The sequence below is a fragment of the Nicrophorus vespilloides genome, unplaced genomic scaffold, assembly GCF_001412225.1.
Source record: "Nicrophorus vespilloides isolate i.1.1-1 unplaced genomic scaffold, Nicve_v1.0, whole genome shotgun sequence".
Taxonomy (NCBI): Eukaryota; Metazoa; Arthropoda; class Insecta; order Coleoptera; family Silphidae; genus Nicrophorus; species Nicrophorus vespilloides.
In genome coordinates, this window is record NW_017098500.1 from 254,815 (window position 1) to 267,210 (window position 12,396).

At 35.1% G+C, this 12,396-nt stretch overlaps 5 protein-coding genes and 1 pseudogene across 6 annotated transcripts in view; 4 read left to right on the forward strand and 2 right to left on the reverse strand.

Moving 5' to 3' along the window:
- The first annotated feature begins 385 nt into the window (after positions 1-385).
- Positions 386-1,369, forward strand: LOC108562601. Its single transcript, XM_017921003.1, has 4 exons — positions 386-418; positions 474-690; positions 741-1,070; positions 1,127-1,369. The coding sequence occupies exons 2-4, from the start codon at positions 638-640 to the stop codon at positions 1,299-1,301; spliced, it is 558 nt and encodes a 185-aa protein (XP_017776492.1). The 5' UTR covers positions 386-418; positions 474-637; the 3' UTR covers positions 1,302-1,369.
- A 777-nt stretch (positions 1,370-2,146) lies between these two features.
- Positions 2,147-4,887, forward strand: LOC108562599 (dystrophin-like). The gene is made up of 6 exons (XM_017921001.1): positions 2,147-2,517; positions 2,611-2,747; positions 2,808-3,015; positions 3,105-3,927; positions 3,982-4,357; positions 4,557-4,887. Exons 1-6 carry the CDS (start codon positions 2,462-2,464, stop codon positions 4,691-4,693), a joined length of 1,737 nt encoding a protein of 578 aa, XP_017776490.1. The 5' UTR covers positions 2,147-2,461; the 3' UTR covers positions 4,694-4,887.
- A 213-nt stretch (positions 4,888-5,100) lies between these two features.
- Positions 5,101-6,681, forward strand: LOC108562600. Its single transcript, XM_017921002.1, has 7 exons — positions 5,101-5,185; positions 5,241-5,484; positions 5,541-5,676; positions 5,734-6,029; positions 6,087-6,261; positions 6,321-6,412; positions 6,473-6,681. Exons 1-7 carry the CDS (start codon positions 5,108-5,110, stop codon positions 6,646-6,648), a joined length of 1,197 nt encoding a protein of 398 aa, XP_017776491.1. The 5' UTR covers positions 5,101-5,107; the 3' UTR covers positions 6,649-6,681.
- Positions 6,682-6,922: 241 nt separating this feature from the next.
- LOC108562597 (BTB/POZ domain-containing protein 9) lies at positions 6,923-9,689 on the forward strand. 2 transcript variants are annotated; one of them, XM_017921000.1, is made up of 8 exons: positions 6,923-7,097; positions 7,161-7,346; positions 7,407-7,475; positions 7,530-8,115; positions 8,177-8,396; positions 8,447-8,838; positions 8,895-9,109; positions 9,170-9,689. In XM_017921000.1, exons 2-8 carry the CDS (start codon positions 7,161-7,163, stop codon positions 9,374-9,376), a joined length of 1,875 nt encoding a protein of 624 aa, XP_017776489.1. In that variant the 5' UTR covers positions 6,923-7,097; the 3' UTR covers positions 9,377-9,689. The 2 variants fall into 2 exon arrangements, with proteins under 2 accessions (XP_017776489.1, XP_017776488.1); XM_017920999.1 differs by having other exon boundaries at positions 6,923-7,066.
- On the reverse strand, positions 9,677-10,117 carry LOC108562602 (annotated as a pseudogene).
- A 1,388-nt stretch (positions 10,118-11,505) lies between these two features.
- Positions 11,506-12,396, reverse strand: part of LOC108562615 (ATP-dependent RNA helicase vasa) — a 2,618-nt gene continuing 1,727 nt past the window's right edge. Inside the window, exons 7-8 of the mRNA XM_017921023.1 lie at positions 12,191-12,374; positions 11,506-12,137 (exon numbers count right to left, since the gene is read on the reverse strand). Coding sequence (XP_017776512.1) covers positions 11,617-12,137; positions 12,191-12,374 — 705 coding nt within the window. The 3' untranslated portion in view covers positions 11,506-11,616. The remainder of the gene's footprint in view (positions 12,138-12,190; positions 12,375-12,396) is intronic.

A 12,396-nucleotide genomic window follows, 5' to 3' on the forward strand; every position in this document is an offset into this window, starting at 1 on the left:
TTGATTCGTATATTTCTGTTCTTACTTTCCCTAAATGGGTACGCATATGCTGTAAATGAGTGTGCGTATTTAAATGACGAAGTTGTGGTAGTAACTAAAAATACACTAAAGGATTATGAATTCACGTGCGAACAAGAGTATGGTTATAAATTCTTAATAACGGTCGAAGATGTGGACGTAAATAAGAATTATCTTTTGATTAAAGCAGGTTTGATGGAATTATATTAAACTAATTATTAAATAAACTAGTATACTTAAGGTACGTTGGAGGATAGCGATGGGGAAGGTGTGGTATTCACGCACAAATGGATGAAGGAAAAAAAAAGTTTTGTCATTGCAACAAATACGTTTTCAGTAAAATTGAAGACTTCTACAAATCTATATTTAAATAAATTTAAAATTAGTTATCAAAGAATTGGTGAGTTCGTTGATATTTCTTCTTGAAAACTTGGACCTCAATAAGCACGTTTTAGGAACCAACATTATAACGACGACCGAAAATCCTTTCAGCACCACGTTGTGGCCAGATCCTCAACCGGGCGATAAGGTACACATCACAGTAAATGTCGCCGGTTATAAAAATGAAGAGTACAAGAAGAACCCTTTACAGAAACAGTTTAAAACTGCTGTTTCTGATATGGCAACTGAATACTGCAAGAACAACAATATTGAATTGAATGCACCAATAGAGTAATAGACGAACGAAATGTAAATTTACTGTTATAATATATGATTGTTAGTTCAAGCAATGTCGCATTGGCTGAGATGCAAGCATGCCCATACAATTGGCCTCGCAATGATGAGTGCGTCGAGATCAGGTTTGCTGTTTCGGTGAGCGCCAAAAATAAGTCTCGCGGATACGAGCTGAAAGCTGGACACTTGGAACAGATGTGGGAACATTACGAAGCTCAGTTGAAACCTTACAGGTTTTCCATTTACAGATTACCAGAATATAGTGAAACGATGATTGGCTGGGCCGTTCCAATGGCTATAATCATCCTAATTATTATCATTATAATAGGAATACTGTTTAGTATTAACTACTTCAAAATCAAAGCGTTTATTGAAAAGTATCTCTCATTCGCACTTTTAGATTATTTCAACTTCACTAATTGTATTATTTCAGCAAAAAGGATAATATAGAAGATGACCCTGATAACGGAATGAATAGTACTTATGACGGAATGCATCCTTGCAAGTTTCAGGAAACGGGCGATATTGTCGAAAATCAAGTTCATGAAAGATCATTTCATTATGACAACGTTGTTAACTTATCGGATGACTCAGAAACGGAAATTTAAATTATTAATGATAATAAAAATATAAACGTTTCTAAACACAAACAAATTTCATTCATCATATCTTAATACCCCACACTTACATTTCGAAATAATTCAAATTATTTTAGATACAATTTATAATGTACACTTTTATAGTAAATATATTAAAAACTAGAGAAGAGTTACTTCTTAAACTTCAATTAAATTGAGCACAAAATGAAATAGAATATCTTAAACAGATGTAAACTGATCAAATACTCAAGAAATATATTGTACTACTCTTCTGCATCTTATAAAAAAGTAACTTTAACCAATAATTAATGCTCACCTAATTTTATTTGTTGTGCTTTTTATAGAAGTTATGTATAGGAGTATGAACATTGTATATGTCATGGTAAAAGTATATAATCGGTTAATGTATATGTTTACCGACCTTGTAGGTAAACGTTAGTATAAATCTTACAGCAGCGTCACATATCTACTTTTACCGGTAAATGTTAACATTTACCTACGTATATCGGTAAAAGTTGAAAATAATAATGCTTCCAATTGTGCACCGACTGAATGCCTTAGGTTAGGTCACCAGCAAACAATGTGTTACTAACTTATATATTTTATTTACCTATATAAACCTATATAATATATTTCCTGGAAATGATGGGTAAATGTAAGTTGAACTTACATTTACCGATTATGTACTTTTACCGTAACATTTACATCTTTTTTAATAATAATTATTAGTTTGTAACAATTAAAAAATAGTAAGCGATGCATAACTTTGAAAGTCGAGAAACATCGTTAAAATTCGTGGAGTTTCAGCAATACCAACCAATGGTCGTTAAAATAAATATTTGTAACGGTTTTTTTTGTTGCTTTGATTTTTCAAATATTTTGTTATTACATTCATAATTGTTATCTTTGATCCGTTGAATCCACGTTAATCTGGATGATTTAAATCTAGAACTGTAAAAAACGACGAGTGAAACGAAGAAATCAGTGCGAGATTATACTTTCCGGAAGGTTATGTTTGCACCTGTTCTTCTACCTGTTGGTGATGGCACTTGTTTTCGAGGGGGTGTGAACCGGTGTGTGAAAAAGGGCTTTGCTTGAAATGTTAATTTGCTTCTAAGCAAATACGGTTTTTTTAGCGGTGCATTAAGATAATATTTATTAAGAAAGTGATGTCTTCGTCGTGGAGAAAAGTCGAGAATGAAAATGGTTTTCCCTTTTATGTTAAGTATGTAATTCAGTTTGTTTTCACTGAAAATGCAGATTCGAGATGTTGATGTTATTCTTAATGAATCTACAATAATTGTTGCTTTTGTTTTAGTGAACTTGATAATACAAAGCAGTGGGATAATCCGAAATATACTGAAATTCAGCAAAGAATAGATGATTGTAATTTCATAAAATATGCTAATTATCGTGTCGCTTCAAAAATCCAAGCCATTCAACAATCTTTGTATTGTAAGCTATATAAGTATACAGTATAATAATTAATTATTAATATTTATATTAATGTTTTAGTAAATGAAGTTTCACTGGTGATTATTAGTGGTGTGTTTGAGAAGCACAGGCTAGGTATAACAGAAGGAACATTATGTTTGGAGAGCTGTGATTTGGAAGCTGTGTTATCTGACATATACTTTGCTACAAAGAACCAAAATCATTTAAACTTTGATGTGGATTTTATATGTGAATTGGCACTTAACTTCTTCTACAACATCTATGACAAGTATGTATAATTGATATTGTATATGTATTTTGCTTTGTGCAAATAAATACAGATATGCAAATATAATAATTACCATAATTACGTTTCAGGGAGAGGAAATTCAATATAGATGTGACGTCAATTAAGTTAGTGTTGGCTTTAATGAGTGGCTGCCCATTATTGGAATTGTATAAATTTATTTTTAATCTCTGCTGTGATCACAACAACTGCGTCACTCGCATGAAACTGCAAACGGTGATGACGAAGATGACAAAGTTGACCGAATACCTGAACGAAAGTCTGAACTTTGGTACTCAATTAGTAGCATCGGCTGTCGAGCATTGCTTCAACAGCACACCTGGATTTGTCGGTGTTAACGAATCCACCTTCATTGGGTGGCTCGAGTCAACACCTGCAATCTTAACCTGGCTTCCAATTGTGCACCGACTGAATGCCGCACAGAATGTGTTCCACAATGCGAAATGTTCGGTGTGCAAGATCTCGCCCATCAAAGGGCTTAAATACAGATGCGGCAAATGTTTCAGATATACCCAATGCCAAAGGTGCTTTTTCCAGGGTCGCGTCAGCCATACCCACAAGATCTACCACTCCATGAAGGAGTACTGTGGTCAGGCGATCGATCTGAAGAGGAGACTGTGCCAGTTCATGGGATGTCATAAATATGACGACAGTATAGTCGGCGTAGCCGATGCTAAACTATTCCGAGATCTAGTCAAAGATGAAGTCAATATGGAGCCGCAGGAACCGCCCCTGAATCAATTGCAGCTCATCATTAGACAACTTGAGATGCAGAACAGAGACTTACAGCAAGTGCTGCTTCTTGGAAATAGAACTGAAAAGGATATGAAACGTTATTTAGAAGAGCATAGGCTTCACGTCAGCACGCAAATCTCCAAATTGAAAGTTCTCAAAGTAAATGTTTATGGACTTTTCGAATAACCATAATTTTAACCTACTCTTTTTCAGGAACATTTAAACTCGAAACCAACACTTCCATGCGTTACGAATAGCCAATTGGAATCGACGCCGATGCCGCAAAACGGAAGATCAGGAAGCCGAGCTTTGAAAGATTTGGAATTTTTCAGTCCCATATCCAGTAAACCGGAGATTAAAGAACCGGAAGCGAGACTTTCGAAAATACCATCCTTCAATTTAGATAAATCATGTAAAGAGTACAACAGCAGCATGCCTTATTCGATAAAAGATATCAGCACGTGGATAGGAGGCAACAATCCAACGAACTCCGATTGTTTAGCTGAGAAATCACCACCCGTACAAACTGATCTCGACGATGCATTGATAAAATTGCAACAAATACTGGCCAACAACTTTTCTTTGGATGGTAAAAGAATTAACATTTATTAATTTTTTATCGCTTGCTCTGGAGATCCGATGACGACAATATTTTCTATATACATTTTTTCTTCTAATTAATAATATTGTCATTGCAAATCTGATCTTCTGCCCTTAACTAGCTACGATTAAGATTGCTCAATTGATATATGTAAATGTTCACATGTATTTTATTTTTTTATTTCTAGAATCATTGGGAAATGTTGATAATTTTCAATTGAAGAATGCTGTGACAGAAGTAGAAGGAATGTTGTCTTCGATAATTGACAATGTTGAATGTAACAAACTCGGCACCAACGTCATTGACAATTTCGATTTCAGTTGAAGTTCTTTTCTGTTCTCAATCTTTTGTGCGCTTCGGTTATAAGATTAAATACAACCAACGACTCTTAAGATTCTATGCTGCAATAATACATTTTATTTGTTTACTTTGGACCAAATATGCTTTAGTTTATTTAGAGAGGATTATAGTTATATGGAAATTCTATGAAAATATATTTTTTTATATATATATATATACACACACATACATATTAACAAATGAAAAATTTTATATTATATATATCGTATATTATTGTAATCTGATAAAGAAAAGAAAGAGTAATCAATTTCGAAATAAATTTATTTGTGAGTTATTTCCTCGTAAAGTAAAATACCTTATCTTTTCATTTAATCTAATCGAATTTCCTCTAGTATCAGTTCCAGTTTAAAGGCTAGTGTAAGTGTGTACATACACAAAATGATGATCCTTATACTTATCTCGATATTAGGCATAGCCGGGGCTCAGAACCTCTTCTGCTCAGAAGAATTCTGTACTGTAAGCTCGTAAAGTACAAGCCATAATAAATTTCTTTAAATAATTTGCTTTTTAGAAATATGTGGCAGAAGTGGGTTGCCCGGGTCTTCCAGATGGATGCCATATACAGAACAAAACGCACAACGGTCTCAAATTGCCTTTTCCTGGTCCGTGCGATTGCTGCAAATATTGCCTTGAAAATATACTAGAAGATGAAAGTTGTTCAGTAGGAACTCAAACCAGTATTGTTCCAAGTACCATTTGCGGTCCTGGTTTATACTGCAAGACAAATGTGTATGATGAATATAAATGCTTAGAAAGTATTCGTATATAGGGAATATATTTATATTGTAATATTTGAATTACGATATTTTAGTGAAATCTGAATGCGCCAACAAACAAGCTGACTACGATTATCGAAGAAGAGTTGGTGAATTAGGACATATGGAATTGAGACCAAACTGTGATCCCGATGGACTATTTAAGCCCTACGTGTGTATTCCTGGGGAAATGTGAGTTTCACTTGTTTCTATTAAACAAAAATAATTAATTAAATATTTTTTTGCTAGTTGCTACTGCGTTAACGAAAAAAATGATCGCATTTTTGGAGAAATTCCATTCACGTCTTTAGCAAGTTACAAGATGCATTGTCATTGCTCCAGAGCACACGACACTATTTCTCGCTATATGGGACAGTCCCTTCTTCGGCACGAACATATGAGGTGTAAATCGGATGGAAGTTACGATCCAATACAATGCATAGGGAAGCAGTGTTTGTGCGTGGATTCGGATGACGGAAAGCCCACCTTTCCGAAACTTTCATTAGTAAATATGACGCGAATTTCCCAAAAAACTCTACCTTGCTGTGAGTCAAATAAAAAACAAATTACGTTATTGCAATATGTTGAAATAATTGTTTCAGTCGAAAATGATACGCACATAGAAAACTACTATTATAGAGTATGTGAGGAAGTGCTGATGAGAAAGGTGGATGATATTATTGAATTGAAATTGATGGGTCATGATATTGTAGGAGTTGTCTATCCAAAATGCCAATTGGATGGATACTATGCACCAGTTCAAAGCGATGGTAAAAAGTAAGAGGCAACTGCATGCGTTTTACAAACTTGCGAATACTAACTTCTCTTTATTTCAGGCAGTATTGCGTAACTCCTGAAGGCATCACTATGGAGGATTATGTAATTGATCTGGTGACGGATGAGAAATTAGCAAAGACCATGAACTGCAGTAAGATCTGAACTACAGAAATTTATGAATTATTATATTTTAATTTGATATTTTCGGTAGATTGTGCTCGCGCTCTATCGATCATACAAGGAAATGAAAAACCAGAGTGTCTGAAAAATGGAAACTATAATAAAATACAATGCAGACGTGGACTATGTAGGTGCGTTGATCCGAATGGAAACCAAATAGGAAAAGAAGTAGATTTGAACAAAAAAGATCAATTAAAATGTGTGTAAATAATTATTGTGTGCAAGTATAATAAAAAATATCTTAGAATATTCTTACAATATTATATTTATACAAATAGCATACATTTCTTTTTGTTACATTTCTCGTTGAGCTTAGCTTCATTTTGTTTACTTATTAATTATTTTAAATTAATTAAAATTTGAATGTATGTACCAAAGTCAGCGTCCTCCAATTACATGCAATTATTGATGTTAATTTGGTTGTATACCAAGATACAAGTATATGGGCATATGATGGATGCATACACGAACAATTGTAAAAATCTGAAGATGGCGGATAGTTTGTTTTGAAGGTTAATTATTAGTTATTATTTTTGTATGTGGTGTTTGTAGAGAGTTATTTGATTGAGAGAACGCAGAGAAAATTATTGGCATACGACTCGGATTACCAAAAAAAAAGAACAAAGTAAGCTAATGAGAATTTGCTTAATCAAACTGTAGGCAGTGTCAAACTATTTTGGCTGATATTATTATTAACATTTGTTTATATTTTTTTTTAGATGAGTAGTAATCACAGTATGCAGGTGGTTTCAACCCCTGCAAACAGTGGTGGTGGAAATGCGACCCGCTTAAGAGACATTGAGCATTTAAGTCAACTCTCAGACAACCTATCAAGCCTATTCATGAATCCTGATTACTCGGATGTAACTTTTCTTGTTGAAAACCAAAAGTTATATGCTCATAAAGTATGGCTAATATTGATTATTATTTATGTACAATGTGTGATTTGATTTGAATGATTCTAGGCAATATTAGCAGCACGGAGTGATTATTTTCGAGCATTATTATATGGTGGTTTAAAGGAGTCCAATCAAGTAAGATAATAAGAAAAATGCAAAATAATGAAATGTTTATGTATATTTTTGTAGAGTGAAATTGAACTCAGTGATGCTCCACTTGAAGCTTTCAAAACTCTATTAAAATACATTTATTCTGGTCATATGTATTGGAGAATATTGAAAGAGGAAGTAATATTGGATACACTAGGTTTAGCAAATAAATATGGCTTTAGAGAATTGGAAAAGGCAATTTCAGATATTCTCCAACAGCTTTTGGCAATGAAAAATGTGTGCGCCATTCTTGACACAGCAAGACTTTACGGTTTGGAGCAGTTAGTGCAAGTATGTAGAAGATTTTTTGATCAACATGCCACAGAGATTTTGGTCCACGAATCGTTTACGCAACTATCGCAAGATACTCTTGTCGAGCTGCTAGAGAGGGATTCCTTTTATGCGCCTGAAGTAGATATATTTAAAGGCGTCAGCGCTTGGTGCAATGTTAACCGCGATTACAATGATCGCGTGATGAATTGTGTTAGGTTGCCATTAATGACGGTCACCGATTTACTAGCGTTTGTTAGACCAGCCAAACTAGTTAAACCTGACACGCTCCTTGACGCAATAGCTGAAAGAACGAGTTCTAGAATTAGCAGTTTACCATATCGTGGTCAATTATGTAAGTTAATAATCGGTATAAGTCTTTTGTGTAGCAATTCACAACTTATCTTTTATTCTAGTGGTTGACGAAAATGTTGCTTGCCAGAGTATGGGTTCACAGGTGATAGCTGGAGAGCTAATGGAAGCTTTACTGGACGGAGATCATTACAACTATGATCTGGAGAGAGGATATACAAGACATGCTATTGGCGCTGGTTGCGATCAGTGCATTATAGTTAGACTGGGAAAACCTTCAATCATCAATCACATCAAGATGCTATTGTGGGATAAAGATTTAAGGTACAAAATCGTATTTACAATCGGCGCTTTATTTCTATTGAATGTTTTAGATCTTATTCCTATTATATTGAGGTTTCAATGGAACTTAAAGACTGGGCAATGGTCGTAGATTACAGAAAATGTGCGTGCCGTTCATGGCAAACATTGTATTTTGACACGCGCGTCGTGCAATACATAAAAATTGTGGGAACCCACAATACCGTTAACAAAGTATTTCACTTGGTGTCATTCGAGGCTTACTACGAAGAGAACATCCCCACTTTGATTGACGACATTATTTGCCCTAATTATAATGTGGCGACTCTGCTCAAAAGTGCGTATGTTATAGAAGGTGTTTCGCGGTCTAAAAATGCACTGTTAAATGGAGACACTAAACATTATAATTTGGATTCTGGATATACTTGTCATCAATTAGGATCCGGTGTCATCCTAATACAATTAGGTAAGTTTGTACTAATAGTAATTGATAACTATTATCTTTTTTTTGTTTAATCTTAGGTCAACCTTACATTATTTCGAGTTTGCGATTGCTCCTTTGGGATTGTGATGACAGAAGTTATAGCTATTACATTGAATCTAGCGTTAACATTTGGGACTGGGAAGTTTTGGTGGATCGAACGAGGGAGAACTGCAAATCTTGGCAAGTGGTGACGTTCCCCCCGAAACCCGTTGTTTTTATTCGAATCGTCGGAACTCGGAATACTGCAAATGAAGCAAGTCCACTTTTATATAATATATTTAATGATTTAAAAAAAAAATATAATTTTGCTTAGGTATTCCATTGTGTACATTTCGAGTGCCCTTCGAGCGAGCAAGTGGATTGGAACGAGACAATGAGCGAACAGAAACCGGAAACATCAAAACGGATGTTGACTGTATCCAATGTTGCTGGTGGGTCCGATGGAGGAAACGGTCAACCCACAGAAACGGCTACAGAAGCCGAAGAGTTGCCATTCGCTCTAGAGGATTCAATTGACTAAAATATCATTGAAACTCAACATCCCTTCTATTTGTTCTGTTTATTTTTCATCGTCATTCTTGCTAACGTTTGCGTCCCCCAACATTGGTTAATCTTTTTTTTTATTTAGATAAATTAATTTATAGGCGGTCGCGGATATATTGTGATTATTTTTGTTTTACATTGACGTTTATATCTATATATAAATTTGCTATTTATTAGGTTTTAAGGAAATTAAGTATTATTAGGGCTACTTACTAATGCACACTTATTAGAGAACGTATATAATAATATCAATAAAGTTGAGCATTTTCATATCATTAAAGAAAAAAAAACGCTTAACCACATCTAGTCCAAATGTCTCCGAAATACTCCTGTCCTCTGTTCATGTCCTCACAATTGGACTCGTTCTTCACCAGCAACCAATGACCGCTGACAAATTCTCGTCCATCGCAAATACGACATTCTCCTGCAGAATGTAAATCTCGAAATGAAACTTTTGGGTTTTGTTGTTCTTAATGTTACCTGAAAATGTAGCCATATGCAGGGTGTTTTCATGTATTGCAGTGACTATCATTAGACTCAACTTGGGGAATGGAATAAGTACTGAAACAGCCCAATCTGAACTCTGGTTAAAGAACCCAGTTTGGTCATTGAGTGCACGAATTGGCACGTCAACTTCGCCCCCTTCCTTCAATTCCGTGATGTTAAATTGGACACCAGCTTCCGCCGATTTCCAGGAGCCTTTTAACGAACAAGGCATACCTAATTTTAAACATTCAATTTACTAATATAACTTTTTATATTTACAATTTAATATAGAAGAGTAATAATAGATTTTAAATAAAGCAAACATCAACCTTCTTTTTCTCCGTTGAATCTTCCATATTTTAATTGTCCGATTCCTGTTTTTATTGCCGCCAAAGTATCTTCAACGCTACTCGTGTTACCACTACCATCTGCAGACGGGAAATTATTCACAGTTGAGTGCGTCGTCAGACTCATGGGCATAACAAAATTAACATTATACTTCATATCTTTGGTGGTCGATTTATCTGTAGAGGATCTATCAATAGCTTCGCATGTTTCTCCTTCTGGTATATTTGCACGAACACGAATTGGATTCGTTACAGTTTTCTTCATCAAATTCTTAATATCCTCTCCAATTGGAATCACCAAGTTTGGCAATGCTCGGGATGGGTTTATAATAGACTTAGGAGTATTCAGATTTGTGGAGAATACCAAAGGACGAGTGGATTCAGTGGGAGATGATAGCCGAGGTAGATTTGCAGTTGACTGAGTCATAATCAGATTTTTAAAGTTCAATTCGGTCTGAATCGCCGAATTTGCCGCTAAAGTTATTAAATCGTTAACATTACTGTTTTCAGACGGCGGAGCGGATGTAGGCTGTATCTGGATGTTGGACATACTTGCAACACCGGCCATAATATTATCGACACTATTTTTAACAGGTTCTTGAGCTGGTATGACTATGTATTGAGGTGAAGAACCTAACACATTATCCAAGTTTTGGTTGTTTGTAACAAATTGCACGGGATTTACTATGTCCGAAATTTGTATCGAATTTATATTTGTAGGTGGTGTTATTACATTCTGACGGTAGAGCAAGTATTGCCGTTTATTTCTGGGAGCGTCTTTGGACCTCATCAAGTCGAGCATTTCTTTGGATAAACGTGTCTGCTTTAAAAAAGGATGGGACTTAATGAAATAACTCCTCTTGTAATTATGAAACTCATCTTCCTTTTTTGGAAAGCAGCGTCCAAAACTGCAGATTAATAAAATTGTGAGCAGTTTCATAATCACTTTTGATGTAAGAAATAAACAAACGAATTTAGGCACGGCCTCATTTAAATATGTATTTCAATGCAAAAATAACAAACTTCTCAATACAAACATTCAAATGCAATGTTGATAAAATGTTCGTAAAAAATCTTAAATACTATTTCTTTTTAAATCACAGTATTATACCATCATTTAACGATTAAAAAACGCAACAAATATTCTATTGACATTAAAAAAAAAATTAGACGTTGCTATTGTCATATTATAATATATAATAAGTAAACTCCTTTGGGGAGATAAAAAATACTGAAACTAGTAACAAAAACGTAAATATAAAACTAACTTTCACGAATAATAAACGCAATATAGAAAATATAATATATATAGGAAATCAACAAACAGCCTTTGGAACTAAATATAAAGTTCATTCTATAAAATGATAAACGTATGAATAAGGAATTACCATTCCTCTTCAATTTCCTCCACGGGATTTTGATCGTAATTCTGCGCACCAAAATTGTCACCTCGTACATCGGTTCCTCCAAACTTGTTAAAGTCACCTGCCATCGAGGCGGAGCCTAGCCAAGCGGGGATTTCCTGCCCAGCCTGTTGGAGTATTCTAGCCAATGCGCTTGCAATGGGTCCGTTCACTTCTGACTCGTAAAAGCTTGTAGCTTTTCCACTATTTCCGACGCGCCCCGTCCTACCAATCCTATGAACGTATTCGTCGATGCTGCTGGGCAAGTCAAAGTTGATCACGTGGTGGACATTTTTGATGTCCAAACCGCGCGCGGCAACACCTGTAGCGATCAAAATTGGTTTTGAACCAGTCTTGAAGTCATATAAGGCTTTCTCGCGCTCCCTCTGTAAGCGGTCTCCATGGATACTAGTAGTCGGCATGTTATTCTCACTCAGAAATGAAGCCAGGAAATCAGCGGTGCGTTTAGTCTCCACGAAAACCAACGTTCTCTTATCGGAACCTAAAAACAGTTTAATAAATTGCCGTTTACATAACGTATTATCTATATTCAACCTTGTTCATTAAGTATTTCTATCAATTTGGTCCTCTTTTGGTATTTATCAACTTCGAAGAAGATTTGCTCTACATCCGAGCATGCACCGCCAACAATTCCGACGGTCACAAAAATGTAGTTGTGCAAAAATTTACCAGCGAGATGCTGAATTTCTTCTGGGAACGTCGCCGAGAACATTAGCGTCTGTCTATCTCCCTGCAGTATA

Excerpts from the sequence above, each read along its gene's own strand:
- LOC108562599 (XM_017921001.1), top strand. The coding sequence starts at position 2,462 with ATGTCTTCGTCGTGGAGAAAAGTCGAGAATGAAAATGGTTTTCCCTTT. Across the intron at positions 3,016-3,104 it reads TTCTACAACATCTATGACAA|GGAGAGGAAATTCAATATAG; the intron begins GTATGTATAATT and ends ATTACGTTTCAG. Across the intron at positions 4,358-4,556 it reads CAACAACTTTTCTTTGGATG|AATCATTGGGAAATGTTGAT; the intron begins GTAAAAGAATTA and ends TTTTATTTCTAG.
- LOC108562600 (XM_017921002.1), top strand. The coding sequence starts at position 5,108 with ATGATGATCCTTATACTTATCTCGATATTAGGCATAGCCGGGGCTCAG. Across the intron at positions 5,485-5,540 it reads TGAATATAAATGCTTAGAAA|TGAAATCTGAATGCGCCAAC; the intron begins GTATTCGTATAT and ends ACGATATTTTAG. Across the intron at positions 6,262-6,320 it reads GTTCAAAGCGATGGTAAAAA|GCAGTATTGCGTAACTCCTG; the intron begins GTAAGAGGCAAC and ends TCTTTATTTCAG.
- LOC108562597 (XM_017921000.1), top strand. The coding sequence starts at position 7,161 with ATGAGTAGTAATCACAGTATGCAGGTGGTTTCAACCCCTGCAAACAGT. Across the intron at positions 7,476-7,529 it reads GTTTAAAGGAGTCCAATCAA|AGTGAAATTGAACTCAGTGA; the intron begins GTAAGATAATAA and ends ATATTTTTGTAG. Across the intron at positions 9,110-9,169 it reads CTCGGAATACTGCAAATGAA|GTATTCCATTGTGTACATTT; the intron begins GCAAGTCCACTT and ends AATTTTGCTTAG.
- LOC108562601 (XM_017921003.1), top strand. The coding sequence starts at position 638 with ATGGCAACTGAATACTGCAAGAACAACAATATTGAATTGAATGCACCA. Across the intron at positions 691-740 it reads GAATTGAATGCACCAATAGA|TTCAAGCAATGTCGCATTGG; the intron begins GTAATAGACGAA and ends TATGATTGTTAG. Across the intron at positions 1,071-1,126 it reads ATCAAAGCGTTTATTGAAAA|CAAAAAGGATAATATAGAAG; the intron begins GTATCTCTCATT and ends GTATTATTTCAG.